This window comes from Hydra vulgaris, chromosome 01 (genome assembly GCF_038396675.1).
Source record: "Hydra vulgaris chromosome 01, alternate assembly HydraT2T_AEP".
NCBI lineage: Eukaryota > Metazoa > Cnidaria > Hydrozoa > Anthoathecata > Hydridae > Hydra > Hydra vulgaris.
The window spans coordinates 59737641-59759349 of record NC_088920.1 but is presented as its reverse complement, the minus strand read 5'-3'; the positions used below and the strand labels follow the sequence as shown (position 1 = coordinate 59759349).

At 25.9% G+C, this 21709-nt stretch overlaps 1 protein-coding gene across 1 annotated transcript; it reads right to left on the bottom strand.

Moving 5' to 3' along the window:
• Nucleotides 1-452: 452 nt before the first annotated feature.
• On the bottom strand, nucleotides 453-15183 carry LOC100199104 (RNA-binding protein 42). The gene is made up of 5 exons (XM_065788829.1): nucleotides 15102-15183; nucleotides 2318-2592; nucleotides 2083-2241; nucleotides 1483-1677; nucleotides 453-840 (listed from the first exon to the last, which is right to left on the bottom strand). The coding sequence occupies exons 1-5, from the start codon at nucleotides 15143-15145 to the stop codon at nucleotides 728-730; spliced, it is 786 nt and encodes a 261-aa protein (XP_065644901.1). The 5' UTR covers nucleotides 15146-15183; the 3' UTR covers nucleotides 453-727.
• Nucleotides 15184-21709: the final 6526 nt, after the last annotated feature.

Sequence of the window (21709 nt, the reverse complement as noted above, 5' to 3'; positions counted from 1 at the left end):
ATCCCGCGCATTTGCTATATGCTTTTTGAGTACACTTTTTTATCTGCATTCTATCTGCGCATCTTATAAGATTTATAAAAAGATTTGCTCTATTGTTTTTTTTTTAAAAAACCACAACAAAAAATGCTTATTAATTACATAAATACCTAAAATATAATAATTTTTTAGAAAATATTACTTAGGATTTTCTTTAATCATTTTAAGTTTACCAATGACACGTTGAAAAAGAGATCATTCTGAAGAACTCGATAATTTAGTAAGAAAATTTGTCCAAGAAAAAGTGTCCCGCTATGGTTAAACAAATATTTACTTATTTTAATTTCTATATATTTACTTATTTTTATTCTATATAAAAACTCGAAATAAATTAATGGATTAATGAATTCAGATCCTTACTTTTGGTTCATAAAAAAAAAAGCAAAAAATATATAAACCAAGCAAAAATACAAAACTATTTTGTTAAAAGATATTAAACAAACTTTAAGTAAACGCAATCATACGTTATATGTAGAATGCTATTACAACTATGCAAAAATGGTATAGTGGCACATTCCTTGATCGAACTTTTCTGACCAAACATTGTTATAGTGGCATATTCCTTAATCTTTTCTGATCAAACTTTGTTATCTTGATCGTGTTGAGATTTTTGATGAAACATTTTCATTATCGCCTATTGTTTACATCACAGTTTGAAATTAAATATTATTATTATATTATAAATATACTATTAACGAATGCCTAATTTCTTCTTTTCTTTTTCTTTTTTTCTCGCTTGACCGATGTTTCGTTCTTTCCAGGAACTTTTCCTTAATTTTATAGGCCGGTTTCCAACGTATTTTCCTGAACAAAAAAACACTATAATTTAGCGCACAAGATAAACTAACGTACATCCATAAATATATCATTAGTATATTTCTAAGTAAAACATTTAATGGGGGCGTATTATTTAGGGCGTGTTGCGCCTCGGCAAATAAAAAATTTACTTTAGTTGGATAAGAGCGCTATGAAAGGTATTTTTTAAAATAACAACATACACTTTCCAGAAAAACTGTTAAAATTGTTGATTGCAATTGTCTTCTAAACTGAGTTGTCATCGCTGCTTTATCTTGTTTTAGCCTTTTCCTTTTTGCATCGATAGTACAAAAGGTTTAACGTACCATGACTTATTTTATAGCTTATCAACAATTGTAAACTCGAATAAAAATTTTGCCAAAAAAAAACTTAATTAAAAATTTTATTACAAAATCAAGCCCTTGGAACTTCCAAGAAGAAATAAAAACTGGTGAACCCTAAGTAAATTCTCCTCAATAGCATTTTTCTACTGGATTTTTCTATTGCATTTATATTACACCCATTAAATAAACGGATCTATACCTATATAATTAATTTTTTTATCTTACAAAAAATAGCAGTATTATACATATATAAATATATAGTATTTATTATTTTATCTTAAAAAAAATAGCAATTAAATAAATTTACCATTCATCTCTCTCATTGCTTTTAAATAATCTTGGGGATCTTTAAAACTAACAAACCCATAACCTTTAGTTTTTTTAGTTTTTTTATCTCTTACAATCTTTGCACGAAGCAAGGATGGATATTTAGAAAATGCACGAAGTAAAGCATCATCAGAGACTTCATTGCCAAGGTCACCAACGAATATACGAAAATCGTCTAAAAAATAATTTATCACATACAATAAATCTAAAAATGTAAAGATTTTTAAACACCCATTTGGATATAAAAAAGCATATTTAACAGGATGGGGAGCGACTGATCTTAGCTTTAACATAAGAAAACTTACAAGATATCCATGGCTAACAGTAGCAATCTTTTCAGCGATAAAGTTAATTATGAATTCCTTGAAACTTACAGAAAATATTAATTGCAAATTCCAATAGTAAAAAAAAACATGTTGAAATAACTTTAAATTTCTTGAAACAATTATTCTTAGAAATTAAAAGGTGCATCCCATTACCTCATTAGAACGTTCTTACCAATCTCTTACCTAATAAGTACAAGCTACCTAATTCCTTTTCTAGTGTCTACATTTTTGAACAATTATAGTTAAAAACTTACTTGGATCCCAATCAAGTAATGTGCTGTCTTCCCAAACAGTACCACCTGCAACACGAACAACAGTTTTTTTTTTTTCTTTTTTCATTCCTTTTTTACCATCACGACGATCTTTGTCAAAATTTGGTATAATCATACTTGGAGGCAAAAGTCCAGAAGGTCCTAAAACAAGTATAATTATAGGTATTAACATATTACCTTTTTTACATTGCTTTTAAAAAATCTAAGGTATAAATACCACTGTGAGGCATCATCATATGTGGAGGCATCATAGGAGGAACCATTAAATGAGGAGGCATTATTCCTGGAGGATGAAGACCATCCATTGATGGTAGTCCATGAAACATGTGATTATTTAAAGTTGGAGGAAATGTTGGCATCCTAGGTGGTGGGTTAGGTGGTTTTGCAGGCAGACTAAAACTTGATGGTTGAGAACTAGGTGTTGATGTTGGCAGACGAAGCATTGGTATTTTTGGAGGAGGTGGCAAGTTTCCAGAAATCTCAGATTCAAACCTGAAAATAAACTTTAAACAATAAAATGCATCCAGTTTTTAAAAACAACTTTACTCGCCTGTTTATTAGCAAGTAAGCAATTCCATATAAAATCATCAAGAAAAACAACAACAACAAAAAATCACCCTTAAGACACTAAATTAGTCCATTCTTAATTTATTTCCCAATGACTATGGGTCAAGAAAACAAGGTGTGCCAGCTGTGCAAATGTAGAAAACTTTTAAGAAAGGTTCTTCATGGACTATTTTAGATTATGCTGACAATTCATGATTTTTTACATAAGTATGAAAAAAGGATGTCCCAAAATTTCAGAATAATATCTTACACAACTCTTGAGAAAATACTATTTAACTAGTGGGTTACTTTGCTAAGATATTTTTCATTGTCTTTAACAGCTATTAATCTTTGAACAAGTTAGTTTTACGCTTCTTTTTTTAATACTTTCTTTCTTAAATAGTACGTATACTATGTATACTTTTAGAAAATAAAAACTTTAAAATCTGACTTGGTTTGTTTTGTTTTTTAATGATTGGCTAAATTTTATATTTTTTATTATTTTATGTAGCGCAAAGGTTGATTACATTGTGTCAAATAGATAACATTTTTTTATGTTTAATTTGCTTTGTAGACATTAGAAATTATAAAAGTTTTTTAATTTTTAAATAATTAAGTTTCGAAGTAATTAAGATTATTTTGGATTAAATAACTTTGAAACTTCGATTTTTTCTGTACTTTTTGCAGTGACTTTTAAATTAAAATAAAAATATATATTAATTTTATGCTTTTATTTTTTGTGTCGTTGTTTTTTCTATTCATTTTATCATTCGATAAAATTTTTTATTTTTTATTTACGCTTGCTTTTTTTTTTAGTTTTTTATTTCTCTTTCCAGTTAATTTTTTTTTTTAATTTTTAATTTTAGTTTAAGTTAACCTTGGTTTATTCAGCGCATTTTTTAAAAGGGGTAAATGTAAAACATGCAAGGAGTTGTGGCCAGGTTATCAAAACAAAATACTATATGCGTGGTCATATAAGGCGTGCGATCACAAGCGCCTTCTTAGAGCAGCCGTGGCGCAGTGGTAGCACACTTGCCTCAAAAACAAAGGATCTGTGGTTCAAACCCACCTCTGGGCAAGTTTTGCGACATCGGTTAGGAAGGAGGCGTGAACTTCCAATTAAATGCTCATCCACGGTGCTCTGTGATAAGACTGTAAGGACTTCTTGGGGCACCTAAATAAAATTAAAAAAAAAAAAAAAGAAAAGATATTTATGTGTGCTTCTTAGAAAGCTTGATTACAAGATTTATTAAACATTGATGGATTTCAGTGGGTAGAGATGGCTAAAGATGTAAGTAAACATGATATAAAAATCATGATATAAATGATATAAAAAAGATTTTTGTCTACCTACCAATCAGCTAACAGCTCATTTTACAAAAGGAAGATGAAAAATGCTGGGTGCTTAACTTTAAAGTTAAATGCCTAATTTATACATCCACAACAATATCATGTCATATGTACAACACCACATCATAAGTACAACCAACTGATTAAGAATCTCAGCAGTTGCAAAAAAATAATAATCACTGCGAAAAAAAAAAAGCTGCGAAAATCTTAAAAAGTTCAAGCAGGTTTAGCAATGTTTTTATCAACCCTGACTTAACTGAAGCCAAAAGGTATAATGTCAAATTATTAAAAGGTGAGAGCAAAAAACTAAATTTAGAAAACCTTTGGTTTATTATTATGGAATACGTAACAACAGAGTTGTTAAAATCAACAAGTAGCAATTAATTTCAAATAACAGGAATCAAATCTGAACTGTTACGAATCATTAACTTCTGTTGGTTTTAACTATATGTCAATTAACAATAAATTTTCGTCCAAAAATAACTCGATTTATCAAATAACCAAAAAAGTTAAAAATGAAAAAATAAGTTGAAAAAATATTGCTAACAACAAATTAATTTCAATAACAATGACAGCCTTTCTTTACAAAAAAATTCAAATAAAAAAATTTTCTTTTCGTCTTTTTAACGCAAGAAGCCTTGCCAATAAACTTCATGAGTTTTATTTATATGCTGAGGCTACAAAACCGGCTGTAATCTGTGTGTGTGAGACATTTTTCAATAATAAACTTTTTAACGCTATTTTATGTCCTAAAGATTACTCAATTTATCGCAAAGACCGTATTAAAATTGGCGGAGGAGTCGCAATTTACTGTAGAAATGACATTAAAGTAGAAAAAGTGCAGATTAAGCAAACAGATACTGATATTGATATCATCTGTGTTGATATGATTTTCGGATCTCAGTAACTCCGTCTTGTAACTTGCTATCGTCCACCTTTCTATACAATAACAGATGTTGCTTATCTTGAATTGATGATTTCAATTATTTATAATTTGTGTTACTCGGTGTCGCAGATTATTATTGTTGGTGACTTCAACTTACCTAAAATGGATTGGCCTAATATGTCTCACCAAATGAAAAGTGTCATAGTATATTCTTAAATTTGGTAAACGAACTCGGTTTGCACCAATTTGTTAAAGAACCCACGCACAATATGAATTTTCTTGATCTTGTTTTTTCAAACAACAGTTCTCTTATAAGTGATATATCTGTTTAGTGTCCTTTTAGCACTAGCGACCATAACACAGTCCAATTTTTTACAAATACGAACAATTTCAACCAGTGTGAAAATAAACCAGAATCTTTCTACGACTTTTCTAATGCTGATTTTAAGAGCCTTGAGTTATATTTATCAAAAATAAATTGGGATTTCGAGTTTTTGAGTACAATTAATGATTACTAATATTTAAACTTTCATTATACAATATTCGTGGTAACCTTTTAAAGTGGATCACTGCATTTCTCACAGAAAGATCTCAACAGGTAAAGATTAGTAGTGCTTTATCAGATCCGATTCGAATTGTAAGTGGTGTACCTCAGGTTAGTGTGCTAGGATCAACTTTTTTCTTATTATTTATAAATGACTCATCATCTGTAGTAAACAAACTTGAATGTACAATAAAACTTTTTGCTGATGATTTAAAGTTATACAGTTCGTATTGCGATATGAATCATAGCCACGATTTAACTGTTGCTCTTGATAGAATAATTATTTGGTCGGATATTTGGCAATTGCCAGCAAGAAATGTTTTGCACACAGAATAGCACTTTCTCCATTGCATGGTATTAGTTTTAATTACAAGTTTGGTGATTGTATTCTAGCTTGGTCATCTAACCCAAAAGATCTTGGAGTAATTATGGACTCCCGCCAAAACTACAAAAAACACATTGCCAGAGTCATTCATGTAGCAAATACTAGAGCATACCAAATCTTAAAATGCTTTAAAACTCGCAATCCTATTATATTAGTACGTGCATTTACCACTTATATAAGACTAATTATTGAATATTGCTCTCCAGTTTGGTCGCCACACCAAACTATGTTAATTAAATCTATTGAAAATATTCAAAAACGATTCACAAAAAAAATTGCTAATATTAGTTGTTTAAGCTATTCTAGCCGTTTACAGTTGCTTGGTTTGGATTCTCTAAAACTCAGACGTTTAAAACATGATTTAGTCTTATGTTTCAAAATTATGCATACTTTGGTTTGCATAGATAAAAACTTGTTTTTCGAAATTAACAATAATAATTATACCCCTGGTCATACTTTTAGGATTCGAAAGCAACAATGTCAACTTGACATTCGCAAATATTGTTTTTCTCAACGAGTTGTAAATATCTGGAATAATCTGACATCAGAAGCTGTAAATGCTGATAACATTTGTATTTTTAAAAATAAAATAAAATCGTGCAATTTCGATAAACAATGTGTCTATAAAGTAAATGAATGAAATCTTGAATGTTTCTATTATAAACTATATTTGTTCCTATGTACTTTGTTTTCTTATTTAAGGGCATAATGTCAGTGTCTATTTATTGGACCTGTATGTCCTTTAGAACATGTATTTTTTTATTTTTTTTTTAACTTGTTCTAATAAATCTTTATTTATTTATTTATTTATTTTGTAAATAAACATCAGAAAAAAGGTTTGGAGTTAAACTTACCAAAATAAATTATTTATTAAGATATTAACAAAAAAACATTTGTTGTTTTGCCATTATACTTCCAGTCAAGAGGTTATTTTTAACTCCATGAATTGGCATATTTTTTTCTGTTATAAAAATATCTAGTTTGAATAATAAATGCTTTTCACAGAGTTTTTTTTTAACAAGATTATGAAATTAGATTGGGTTTTCCCTATTTTTAAAGGTTTGTGCTACATTAGACATTTCAGTTAAACTGTAGATTTTTGATAAAATGAAAATTGTATTAAACTAAGAATACCGCTTTTCTAATTTGTTCTATTTTTTAGTACATTAAAGTTTTTATTTACAGTGAAATCATATTTATTTGGATTATTTTTCACTAAACCCAAAAAGTTAAAATAGTATTTTTGGTTTTGGGATTTTATTTGCAGAACTCGTTTTTAACAAATTTTAGGATTATTTTCAGACTTACATATTATTATTTATTTGATTTAAATTATACAAATCAAATAGATGATAAATGTAAGTAATATGTAAAAGTAACACAATTAATAATATGTGAAAATATCATGATCAATAAGTATGCTTTAAAAATTCGTATTGTTCTAAAAAATATATATAAGTTTAAAAAAATATATAAGTTTAAAAAATATATATATAAGTCATATAATTTGCAATCTTTTAAGTCGTCTGTCAATTGTTATCTTGCTCTACAAATTTCATCTTTTCTATTCCAGGAACTTCCAACTCTTATAGTGGTTGCTTGCAGACTTGTTGGAAGCAAAGATGTAAAAAGAAATAAAAAGAAAAGTTAGATTTTTAAAATTGTTTCTTATTGATAATGTTATTTTTAATTGGTTATTATACATTTATTAAAGGCATTCATCTACATAAAAATGAAGATGCTGGTCACACTATTGCATATTTTTATCTTGTTTATTTTTATTTAAACAATAACTTTGTTTTAATTTTGTTTAGTTTACCAACTGCTACAACATTTTTTTTTCTTCAACCAAAATAAAATATTTATTAATTATTAATTTCTATAATCTATAGTAGAAGTAACAGATTCTTGATAAATTGTTAAATTTTTATTATAAAATATTGACATTTAATTTAATAGATGTTTAATTTAACTGGTTGGTAAATTTAAAATCGTTATTCATAAACTTTATTTTGAATTAAGCTTTATTGAATTTATTAAAATGTTGCTTACCAGATACATTATATATTAAATAAACAAAATAACATTAATATAATCAAAACAAATTATTTAAAATTGATTAAGATAATCAATTTAAACCAATAGATAACTTTGATAAGGATTTTATTTTGTAAATCAATAATAAAAGTATTGAGTAACAAATTAAAGTTAAGTAAATACAAAAGAATAAAATAGTTCAAATAAAGTAAACAATGTGTAAAATTCAAGTAAACAATGGGTAAAAGTATTTAAAATAAAATGACTTTAATTAATTTTTGAAAAGATAATGGCTTATTTAACATTTTATCATTTTGTTACTTTTTAGAATCTGTCAGCCTAAACAGTATTGCTGTTGCGTAGGAGTTTGATTTAATACCTGGCCATAAGCTTTGTACATAATATTTAAAAATATTGTATTTTCAAAAAAATTAGGAAAATTATGGAAGCATAAAGATAATGATTTTAGTGAGACATTTAAAAGAAAACTTTAATTAAAACATTAATTTGCCTTGGTTGTTCATCTTTAAAACTAGTAGCTCATAAAGTACGCTGGAATTAATTAAAGCAAATTTGATGTTTCTTTAAAATCAGAAAAAATTACATTACTGACTTTGGTTCCTGTAAGTTGAAACATTAGTTATATAAAAAACTATTTTTTGCTTCCCTAAAAATGGTAAAAGCTGCGTGATATTTGAAACAAATGCAAAGCATAACCATGGCAGAACCATCTAAAATATAAAAATAACAAAAAGATCTATGGGAAAGTAAAAAATCAAGTTGGTGAATGCTACTAATTAGATAATTACTCTTAAAAGTGTCCATGTATGACATACTATGTTTCAATGCAAGTTGATTGTAAAAGGCAACATATTCAAAAAAAGACTTATATTAGTTAATATAAAACAACTTTATTAAGAGTTCATTAAAATTTCCTTTGCCACCAAGCCTCATTCTACTCCATGGTTTTCACCTTCTTGTGCAGCTGTTATATCTAATTGTTATCTTTTTTTTTTCCATCAATTTCTAAAGAACAACTTTTTTGAGAGCAAATATTATTTTATCATTGAAAGAAATCAATGTAAAAAGGTACTGCCTGATGCTAAGCTCCATTATTCCAAGTTTACTAAATCTGTATTAAATCTCAGAAGTTAGGCTCTAGAGACTTTAAGGAAATCTTCAACAGCATCATTAACAAAGTTAAGATGCTGTTGAAGATTTCATTTTCTAATATTCCATCTCTAATTCATGGGAATGATCTTATTATCTCTCCCAAAGATAAGGCTAAACTATTTGCAAAGAACTTTTTTTTAATTTGGCTCTTGAATTTTATTACCATACTTTTCCTGTTAATCCAGTTAAACAGGTGAACCCATTGCTAGAAACTTAAATCTCTCCAACTTCTGTAGCTAGTTGTATCTCAATAAAACTCTTATATGGCTTGTGGTCCAGACAATATTTCTGTCATAGCCTTACAAAAGTGTTCTCCAGAGCTCTCTTCAATTCACTAAACTGTTTAATAAGTGCTTGACTGATTCTTGTTTTTATGCTTGCTAGAAAATGTCATCTTTGATTCCAGTTCTTGAAAATTCTGTAGAATGTTCTGACCCCTCTGACTACTGTCCAATCAGTCTTCTCCCTATTTGAGTCTTTGATCAACAAACTTCTAACATTCCATCTTGAGTTAAATAACTTACTGTCAGACAATCTAAGTCTAAGAAAATATGGTTTTTGATCTCTTATAAATTAATAACTTAGAAAATTATATTATGAATTAGATGGAGGCAGTAAGGCATAAGCTGTTGCATCTAAAGATTTCGATAAAGTATTTATAAAAGTCATCCTCATAGGCCAACACTCTTCTCCATTTATAGTAACTTCTGGGGTACCTAAAAGTTTTATCCTTGGTCCTGATTTGTTTCTTATCTACATTATTGATCATCCTGACAACTTTATATCTGAAGTGGCTTTATTTGCTGATGACTCAACTTTATACTCCTATCTTGACAAAAGTCTTTTCTTTTTGATTGCTTAAAACAGGCAGTCAATCTTGAATCCGACCTCACTTCTGTAACAGATTGTGGCTTGCAGTGGATTGTGAATTTTAGCTTAAACACTCAGTTATTTACTGCAAACTACTATACACAGACTTGGATAGGAATGCCGTGCGATCGAACGCTACTGCTGACCACACAAGTGATTTTTTTTGTTGAAAAGTTGTCAACAAAAAAAATCATTTGCATGAAAAACATCTAAACAGTCATGATTTTTTTTTCACACCTTCATGTTTTACATAAAAATGTGAAAAAAAAGTCCTCCATTTTAAATTTGGATGCTGCCGAAATATGGCCAGCTCTGTCAAAAAGGGTCTAGAATAGCCCCTGTCTATTCTTTGTTTTCTAGTAACTCCCAACTTAAAAGTGGTTGCAGCCTTGTTAGGAGTAAATTAGAAAAATAAAAATAAAAAAAATTGTTTTGTTTTTTCTTCAGGTCTCCACTTAGTATGTGTTTGTGAGTACCACCAGAATGCAAAACTTTTAGCATTAAAAATACCAGATATTTCAGACTATAGAGATCTCTTGACATTAGTTGTATATGACTTAACAAATCAAGACTGCATGCTGCACAGTTGCTATAACTGCTGAGATACCAACACACTAAAAGAGTATTTTATAACTTTGTTTGATAAACACAGCATGGAAGAAATCACCTTTAATCAGTGGCAAAAAGCCAACAAAAAACATGATATAGCTCCAGTGACTCTTCTAGTGGATGATCTTATTGAAAATGCTTGGAATATTTAAAATATCTTTTAATGTCGTTTATGTGGCATTTATTGATAAAATATTAGGCCATACAAGCCTTTCTTGAAAATGCATGCAGTTTTTTGTTTTGCATATCTATGAATAAGTATTTTATTTTAGACAACTTGCTCACGGCAGGTTTTATTATATATTAGGTGTTTCATTAATACTTAGCAGAAAAAACTATAGCTCAAAAAAAAAGAAAGTAAAACTAACAAAATAGGAAACTAAAATAAACTTAAATAGAAAAAAAATTAATAAAAAGTTTACAACTTAAACAATTTGTATACTGCTTTTATATATATATTTTTTTGAGTGGTTATTTTTAGCATCAAAATTGGATAAGGCAAATTAAAAAAAAAAAAAAAAAAAATAAACAGCTTAAAGTCAATATTAAATAGAATGATATTCCTAAAATTTATTTGTTTCTTTTAAAGAGGAAAGCATAATTATAAATTGCTATCTGTTTGTAAAAAATATTTTTATAACTTTAAGGTAACAAGTATATACTGTCCCTATTTGAAAGCATCTATAAAATGCATGCATATACTCTTGCATATAACTTTTTTTATTATATAACTATATTTACTAGCTTATTTGGATAAAGTGTTTATTTCAAACATGGAATGTTCGCGGTATGAATCCCATCTCTTCCCATATTTTTCTGTTCCAACCCACCTCCTCCCTTTTGGTCTACTACTTACTGATGAAATATACGTAAACAATTATTAACAATTATCATTAATAATTGCACAACAATTAATAATAATTAATATTAATAATTGTTCACCAATAATATTGTAGACCAAAAAAGATAGGGTAGGTAGAACTATACGAACAGAGCCGAATGTTAAAAAACAACAGGTATCCAAAACTAAAAAGCACTAAAAGATTGTAGATAAAAAACGCACAGGAATAGAAAGATAATATGAAACAATTAAGGTTATATGAAAGATGTGTAGACATGAAATACACTGAAAGACTTAAATGGTATAAGAAACCTAGATTTGAAAAGAAGTGTATCATTCAAAAAGATACAACAAAGAGATTGTTAAATACAAAAAAGAAAAGTAAGCCAAAGTTAAAAAGCAAATATATGACCAATGGTATTTAAAAAAACAATTTAAAAAAATGGACAAGGGTAGAATTGGAACCACAGACATTCCATGTATAGAGTCAACACCTTATTCAAATAAGCTTAATGTGCATATATCTGTGAACACACAATTATAATTGTATAATAAAAAAAGTTATACATAAAAGTATACGCAGGCTTGGCTAGGAATGGTATGCGATCGCACACTGTAACTGACCACCTTAAAATATTTTTTCTTTACAATTTGACCACGGCAGTTTTGATGTTTTAACAATTTAAATGCTATAAAAAAAATTGTTACATTATAAATAAATTTTAATCGTGGATCTTTTCTAAAGTTTTTATTTTATGCGAACTTTAAGTAAAATAAAAAAGTCATTATAGTGATTTTTTAAAATGAACGTATTTTGTGCAAATTAACAAATAATGTTATATTTAAATTAGTTTTTTTCTTCAATGATAAATTTAAATATAATAATTTGTTTGAAACTATTTTTCCATGTCTTTCTAAAAATCTTTTGAAAGATAATTTTTTAAGTTACTTTAAATTATAAATAAGTTAAACTAAATTTTCAGTTGCAATGGAATGATTGCTTTATTTTTCTGTTTCTATTTTTACAAAGAATTGTTTAAAACCCTTTTTTTTTAACTTGACTAACAAATCAGAGCATAAAATGATTAAAATTACTATTTTAAATAGACTATGGTATTTTTTAAAACATTTGTTTATTTTTTTGCAATTATTTGGAAAAAATGTTTATACAATTTAAAAATAATATATATAACACTTTACACTTTAGTAATTTAAACAAAATTTGTTCATTTATTTAACAATCATTAGAAGTAATTTGTAAAAGCATTTTGCGTAACTTTAATAAAACGTTTCAAAAGATAAATTTTTTAAGTAATTTATTTTAAACGCAATTAAAAATGTAACAAAAAGTAATTTTTGATTCGAGTTTGAGTTTTGAATTAGTGCTTATAAATTTTCTTTTTCGTAAGGAATGTTTGTTGTTTTTTTTTAACTCTCTTTCTACTTTAAGTTTAGCTAGCACTTCTTTATTCAGCACATTTCTAAAATGTTTAAAAATCATCTAAACATTTAAACAGTCGTGGTCAAGTTGTCAAAAAATAAAACCATTTGCGTGGTGAGCAATAATGCTCAATCACACACTATTTCTATCCAAACCTGTATACACATGCATTATATAGAGGCTTTATATAGGGACGATATGTTCTTGTTACATTAAAATTATACAAATAAATTTAACAAACAGATAGCTATTTATATTTTTACGTTCCTCTTTTTAAACAAAATAAATAAAATATAGGTAAATCATTCTTTTTATTGTTGACTTTAAAAATTTTTTTTTTTTTTTTTTTTTACTTTGCTTTATTCAATTTCATTGCTGAAAATAACAACCACTCTAAAAAAATAAAATAAAAACAGCACACAAATTATTTAAATTATTAATTTTTTTTTCTATTTAAATTTTATTTTTATTTCCTATTTTGTTAGTTTTGCTTTCTTTGTTTTTAAAACATAGTTTTTTCTGCAACACCTAATATAATAAAACTTGCAAACAACCATGACCAAGTTACCTAAAATAAAATACTCATGTGTGGACATACAAGGCGAAAAACTGCACGCGTTTCCTAGGAAGACTTGCCTAAAAAAAAAGTATTTAACCGCAACTGTTAATATCTTATAGGTAACTAAGATCTATCTATAATTGTTTATAATCTTTAAACATTACATTAAATACATAAAAAAAAAATGTTTTGATAAAGAAACAGAAGATTATGTTAAGAATAAGATTGTTTTAAGAAATAAACTATAAGTAAATATAATCTTTTTCAAATACTGATATTAGATATCATTTGTAATTTTTGTTTTATTAGTTTAAATGATTTTTAATGTGGTTTAAAATTAAATTTAGTTACAATGCAATACTTTAAAATATGCTAATGATGTAATTTAACTTTTAATAATTAAATACCAAGTTGTGATAAAGTTATATTTATTTAAGTTTTTTTGTTATGCAATAAAATCTCATAACAAGGCTTGTATTTAGCTCATAAAAAAACTGAATTAACACTTTTTTACAATAACAAATAATTATAAATTTAGTACTTTTTATTACATAATTAATCTGTGGCTTGTATTGACAAGTCAAATAACTCTTATAACTTGGTATAAGTTGTAATCAAAATTTAAAAATGATAATCAATGTCAAATAAATGGCGAGAAGTGGAATAGTGAAAGGATTTCAAAAATGTTACAAAATTTATAGTCATGATGTTAAATAGTGAGGAAACTAGAATAAAAGTCTTTCTTTTCATTTTTGTATACTTATAAATTTTACATGCAGTCTTTTTATCTAACATTACAAACTCAATTTCCCAGCTTTTACATGTTTAAGTTCAGTAGTGTGTTTGTGTATAAAGGCACTTCAGAAATGTTTAATTATAATTTTTTTTCTAAATTCTGGACAAAAATGTACATGTTAAAAAGTAAATGGACAGGGGAGAAGAAGGCTAGGGATATTTAAAAACTGAATTTAATTCAGGTTTAATTTAAGACATATATATAAGACATATATTTAAGACATATATACAAATTTTGTATTGTATTATATTGGTTTTGTAATTTTCCCATAAGTACCCACTAATTTTTTTTACTGAAACCACTGTAATAAAGTCTATTAAATCAGTAGGAAAAATAATTCATATTAAAATCAGTTGATCCTAGGTTACAGGTAGTTTGAGGTGAAGAAACAAATTCTTAAGTTTTAGCCAAAGCCATTTTTAGGAATTTGCAAACAATTTTTTTAGTTAGCCATAATGAATAAAAGGGACATTCAAAAATTCAATGTCAAGGTTTTACTAAATTCTAGAAAATTTAATGTCTTAGTTTTATTAAAGTACATCTAGTTTTAATTATTGTTTACAATAAAAAAAACTAAAAGATTTTATGAAATTTTGTTTTTAAAATATGGAGGTTCAAAGTATGAACAAAAGATATTTTCGGATAAAAATAAAAACAAGTTTTTATTTTTTGACAAATCAGAAGTTTTAAATGACCATATCTCATGAACAAAGAATGTAAAAGTTTTATGTTGAAATTTCTAGGAATTGCTTTTCTTATTGATATAAACTAACCCACCAAGTTTTATCAAAACTTGAGGTGGCCCATATTAAACCTTGGTCCACTTGGCATGGAATGACTCTTTTCTGTTTTAAATTAACTAAAAACTATTTCACTAATCAGGTGAAAAAATTATACAGTTTTTCTTTTTGTTTGTGCGCAGACTTAAAATTTGATTATATTAGTCTGTAAAACAACATTATACCTGCTCATTTCATCTTCTAAATCACGCTTACGCTTGTCTTCCATTTTTTTTGTTTAATAATATCTAAATAAAATAAAAATATTATGATTACTTTGACAAAATATGTTATAAAAAAAAACTTTAGTGTTGAATATATAAAACATAAAATATTAATTTTTAAGTACTAATTTCTAGTAAATTACTAAATTTTAGCTAAGTACTAATTTTTAATTTCTTTATGTAATATTTCAGTCTGATTAGCTCACACCATTGTCAGACGTAAAATAAAATGCAATAATAATATCACAAAAAAACGTATGCAAAAAACCATTAAGAAGACATAAAGATTATTATGTTATATATTAAATTATTTATCAAGTACTACAAGAAATGTCATGTCAAAACGTCAAAAATGTCATGCCAAATGTCAAGACAATTACTAAAATCTTAAATTCTATTAATATTTTAACTCAAATCAAATTTAAACAAAAAAAAAGTGTGGCTTCTAAAAATCCAGTCATAAAACTTTTCAGTATAAATTTACAAAAACATGATGCCAAATATTATATGTATAGCAGTAATAACCTTGAAATATTATTGAGGCCCACCTATACCTATTTTCTTAGTATTTCTGGAAGAAATTAAGTATACAATACATGCTTTAATGAGGTGATATTCTTTTCGCACTCAGCTTTTTATAAAGCGTGATTAATGATGTCATGATGGAATAGCTAAAAAAGCAATTTTTATGCTGCAATAAATGCTTTTCATATCTAGATTGCAGATTGCAAAATTAAATCTTTAACTATAGTTACTAAAGCCCAGACAGATGACTTTTTAATGACACAGAACTGGAAAAGCTTAGTTGGTTTTAGTTCTGTTATAGTTAAGAATTATTATTAATTATAGCAGCAGGATTACATGTTTAAATCCTGGCTCCTCCTACTCAGTATATGAGTAGTACCTTGGTACAAAGGAAACTAGTCTCGCATAGCTCTGCTATTATGTTTCCTTCTCAATTAGTAAATAAAAAAGTGTAGTAAAAAAAATGTAAATAATAATGAAAATTATTTTTTCAGTATGAAATCATAAATGATATTTCATGCAAGATGTCTGTGTATTTTACAAAAAGAGTGCTCAATGTTCTTAAAAAACAGAACAATTATAAATTAGTTAAAAAAACGCTTGTTTAACTTGAGCTTATATATATAAATATATATATATATATATATATATATATATACATATATATATAAATATATATATATATATATACATATATATATATATATATATATATATATATATATATATATATATATATATATATATATATATACATATATATATATATATATACATATATATATTTATGTATATATATAATGTATATATATATATATGTATATATATGCATGTATATATGAACACATATATATGCATGTATATATGAACACATATATATGTATATATATACATATATAAATATATATACACATATATGTATACATATATATATATATATATATATATATATATATATATATATTTATATATATATATATATATATATATATATATATATATATATATATATATATATAATTCTATTTAAAACAAAAAGAATTCATAATGAACATAATATAATCAATGATATTGTTAAAAGTTGAATGTTAATTTTAATTATGTAACTGTTATACTTTTTATTATCTACAACTATTTGATTTACTGAAACAAAAAACTATTCAATATATATATTATCTTATAGACATAAACAATATACAAATTTTATATATGGAAAACTTAAAAACTCTATTAAAATAGTGTTTTTCATAATTAATGAAAAAAATTTAAAAAGTTTAATAGGCATTTATAGTAGACATTTACAATAGCTTTAGTAGACAGTTTAGTTTCAGTTTTAGTAGATAGGTTAGTTTCAGTTTAGCAGGCAATTACAATAGTTTTTTTTAATATATTGCACTAAACAACCATGGAGGTCTACTATTTATCTATCATTTAAAAGTATAAGCTCTCCGCAGCAGCTTTCTCAGCTCAGTTTTAACAGTGATATAGAAGTAGACTTTTATAACTTCAATTGAAGTTATAATGTTGTTAAGCATATTTGATCAAATAAGCTTAACAACAAACAAACAATATTTTAATAAGATTTTATGAGAATAAAAGATTGATTCCAAAAAGTTAATCTTTTCCTTGCATTAAATATTTTACAAAAAGGCTTAATTTTTTTTTTTTTTTTTTGTTGTTGATAAAATAAAAAAATATATACTAATAATTAGAATAATTAGGGAAGTAATTATTAAAATAAAATGTAGTAATCTTTTTTAGTATAAAAAAAATGATTATAACACATTTCTTTTTTTTTATTAATACTGAAATTTAGTCACTGAATACAATAAGAAAAATATTTTTTATGCCATACATTTATTTGTGAGACTAATATGAAATACCAACTCGACATTAATTCGACATTTTAAAAATATAATATTGTAATCAATAAATGAAGAAAAACTAAAATTATTTATGTGAATTGTTGAGTAGAAAACTGATATTTAAAAAAAAAATTAAATAAAAACTGTTAAAATCCTAATTATGTAAAAAAGAAAAACTGTTGAAATCTTATTTATGTAAATTGTTGAGTAGAAAACCGACGGGTTTTTTTTTTGTTTTTTTTTTTTTGTTTTTTTTTTTTGTGTTGATTCTCAGCGCTTCGAACCTAAATCCATTTTACTAAAACTAGTCCATGTCGGCACGGAAAATAAGATACTAAAAAATTACTGAAAATAAAAATATTTTTGAGTCTAGTATACTGTATTTGTATATTTGCTTTATTTATCACTCATAATTTAAACGTTGATTATTCTAATACTTTTTTAGTATTTCACCTTAATTTTGATTTCTAAAACCAAAATTTTTGAATCTTTTGATTCCATTTGATTTAATTCTGTATGTAAGAGTTCAGATGCTAACACAGGCACGCTTTGAATCAAAATTACGTTAGGTAAGCCAACACTTAGCTGTCATTTTTGGAAGTTAAATTATCACAAAATTGCAAATTAGTATACTGTATTATGTCAAATAAATCCCCATCTTCATTAGTTTGGAAAACAAAACCTCAACTCATTAAATCGTCATCGGCTGCGATGCTAATTCCTCAAAATGATTTGAATCAAAGTAGAAGGCAAAGAAGCGTCAGTGAAAGTCAAGCTGAAGTGCAACCTGGTGAGGGAAGACAAAGAAGCGGATCCGTTCAAGTTGACATACCACTATGCATTGATATCCCTAAGTCACCTCAATCACCTTCATTGTCATTTACTGGTTTTAATTTTCTTGACAGGAAACGAAGTTCTTTTTCTATTGGCTATGATGACTAATGTCAATAACAATAATGATATTTTTCAGATTTAATGATTTGAATAACGACTTTAAATATTTTAAAAATAATTTTATCAAAATTTTATTAATGCTGAACGTCTAAGTTATTTTATTGAAGTAACTTTTATATAAGGGAGCTATTTAGCAACCTATATACTCTTAATGTATTTTTAGATGTGTACAAGATGTTCTTTGTAAATAGTTAGAGCTAAGTCTAAATAAATAAGTGAAACATTTAAGATTGTAGTATAGTTATTGTTTTTATTTTTAAACTAGCACGCTTGCAAAATGCAAGCATGTTTACTTATGTTTGCAAAGTTGAGTTTTTAATGGAGTTTATTACAATTTTAAGTGATTTGCAGTTTCTTCATAAGTATAATAATTTTTTGTGGAACAAAAAATCTTCTTGATTTGAAGTTACTGAATTGTAAAACTTTTGATTTTTTTAAAAAATACTTTATGGTACTGTAGCTTTTAATTATTTTGTAAATTGAATACTTGCTTTAACTGCTTGCTATTTTCTTTAGAAAATAAAAATTTTATGATAATTTGTAAAAGTAATTTACATTGATATGAGTATATATATTTTTTCATTATTGTAAAATCCATATATTGTAATGTTTTCATAACTTCTTCGTAGTTGTAATCTTTATTGATTTTTATGTTTATCATAACTAAATGTTATATTTATCAGCTTTGTTGCATTAGTTTACTGTATTTTCTTAAACTACTATTGTATTATCTATTTATGTATGCAATTTTTATTTGATGAAAAAACTTCAGGTTCCCTATCAGTAAAACTACTAGAGAGTAAGACATTCAGTTATAAAAGCTTTGCAATTTGAATATCTTTAAAATTGCCCAACTTGTGTATGCTTGAGAAATAGAAGTTGATTCAATTTAAAAAATGGTAATTTTTATTCAATTTGAAAATTAGAATGTAAATCAAAAATGTATTACTATGACTAATTAAATGATGATTATAAAAGCAATTATTTTGGGGTTAATTGGTTTCTATGCTTATTTAAGATTTTAATAATATAATTTATACGCCAAGAAATAACCTTATCAAAAAATAATAGTTTGTGACTAGTGGTTTTTCATTTTATTTAGTACATTTATATTATGGAAAGAATTTATTCTCTTCCCTACATACATGCATACATATACAAAGAGAGAATGTGTTTTAAAGTATATATACTATTAAAGTATGTATATATGAAATATGCATACTTAAATAGTATATATTCTTGCAAACTGATTCTACAGTTAAGACTACTATATCTGAAAAAAGAAGTTTACTCGTTTCAAAGCAATATAGCCAACCATAAATTACCTTTAAAAGTAATTGAACTAGTTTTAATTTCATTATTGTAAGTTTGCAATTGATGATAAACAATACATGCTTTAACACCATATTAAAATATTGGGGGTTGGTATCTTTTAAACAAAAGCTTATGTCATATAGGTACAGAATAAAAACTAGTATTCCAAATATTGAATAATTTACTTCATAATTGAGCTGAACAAGATTAAACCACTACAAAGCGAATAAACAAAAATTTCGATTATCCTATGTGCTAGCCACTAACATGTGCCAACTAGGTAAAGTTAAAAAAAAAAACCATTTTTAACAAATAATAAATTTCTGTATAATAATTCTACATTATAATTTAAATCTCGCCTTGATCTTTTTGTCAGTGTGTGCATAGTCGACCAAACGTTCAATCTAAAATTAATAACGTTGTGATAGCTAAAAAAAACGTAATATTTGTAAATCTACAGAATGAAATGCTTAGAAAATAAATAAAAGAAAAAGATAACTATAAACAAAATCTGAAAATTTCAGATAGTCAAAGCCAGAATTTTTGTAAACTTCTAAATTATAAAAATCATATCTTTTTAAAAGTATCCTTTTTTTAACACAATTTGCATATAAATTATATTAGCTAATATAGATATAGCTTTGAATTTTGAAAACTTTGTAGCCAATGTCTCGCATATAATATCGAAATTACCTTTTTAACGACTATCTTATCATTTGATATGAAACTTTTTCATTTAGTTGTTTTAATAGCTATGTTTTCCTGATTGACTTAATGATAAAAAACACCGCCGTCTAATAGTTTTAAAGAAAAATATAAATAACAATGAATTAAAACACAGCTTATTTGTTTAAATGACATTTCTTGCCGTACTTGATTATAAAATAAAAAGAACTTAGTAATCGGTATCTGCATGTAAGCAGCTTTGATGATAAGAAACGATGTGTAGCATTTGCAGCGGTTTGCTGTGCAGCAATAAACATATTGATGTATTTTTCCAAGTTTATGTTGCGAATCCGAGCTAATAATGTCTGAATCTTACGTTTATCAGTTGAGTTCATGCTAAATAGTACTTGAAATAGTCGGTCAATATCGTAAACAAAAGCACTCAAGCTGCAGTCTTTTATTTCATCAGTCCCTGAACAAAAGTTAGCAATAAAATCAAACACTAGGTTCTCGAGGTCACCACCATAAAATTATGTTGTTTGGTTAAATAATAAGGCGTTAACAGCAGTTCTCAGCAAGAATGTGGCAATATTCCAAAAATTATTAATCAACTGGACGTCAGAAAAGTATTTAAGTCATTGAATTTGTGTGACATCGAAATCGGTCATTCAAAGTCCAGTCATAATTTTCAACTTAACTAAAAAGAGCACATAGCTTACGCATACTTGAAAACAAGTAATACAAATGTTATAATAATGAATATGCATTCTAAATCAATTTTTCCTTTTCAACAATATATATATATATATATATATATATATATATATATATATATATATATATATATATATATATATATATATATATATATATATATATATATATATATATATATATATATATATATATATAGTATATATATATATATATATATATATATATATATATATATATATATATATATATATATATATATATATATATATATATATATATCTTTACTAGTGTACAGAAAAGTTCTTAACACGGTATTGTGAAGAATTAAGATTCCACATGTGTAAAAAAAATGTTTAGTAATATTTTTCTGTAATGTGGCAGCAATACTCTGAGAAGCTTGATATTATATATTATGTATAGCTTGTCATTATTTGTATCATGTAGAGAAATCTTCTGTAAAACTAAGATATTTTACAAAACTTGGTTGAACCTCTAGTAAGTTGATCCATTGCGACAACGTACATATTG

Bases quoted from the DNA above. Each gene is read 5' to 3' on its own strand.
- LOC100199104 (XM_065788829.1), bottom strand. From the start codon at position 15,145: ATGGAAGACAAGCGTAAGCGTGATTTAGAAGATGAAATGAGCAG. The intron at 2,593-15,101 runs GTATAATGTTGT...GTTTATTTTCAG, and splicing joins TTAGAAGATGAAATGAGCAG to GTTTGAATCTGAGATTTCTG. The intron at 1,678-2,082 runs GTAAGTTTTTAA...ATTATTTTTTAG, and splicing joins ATTACTTGATTGGGATCCAA to ACGATTTTCGTATATTCGTT.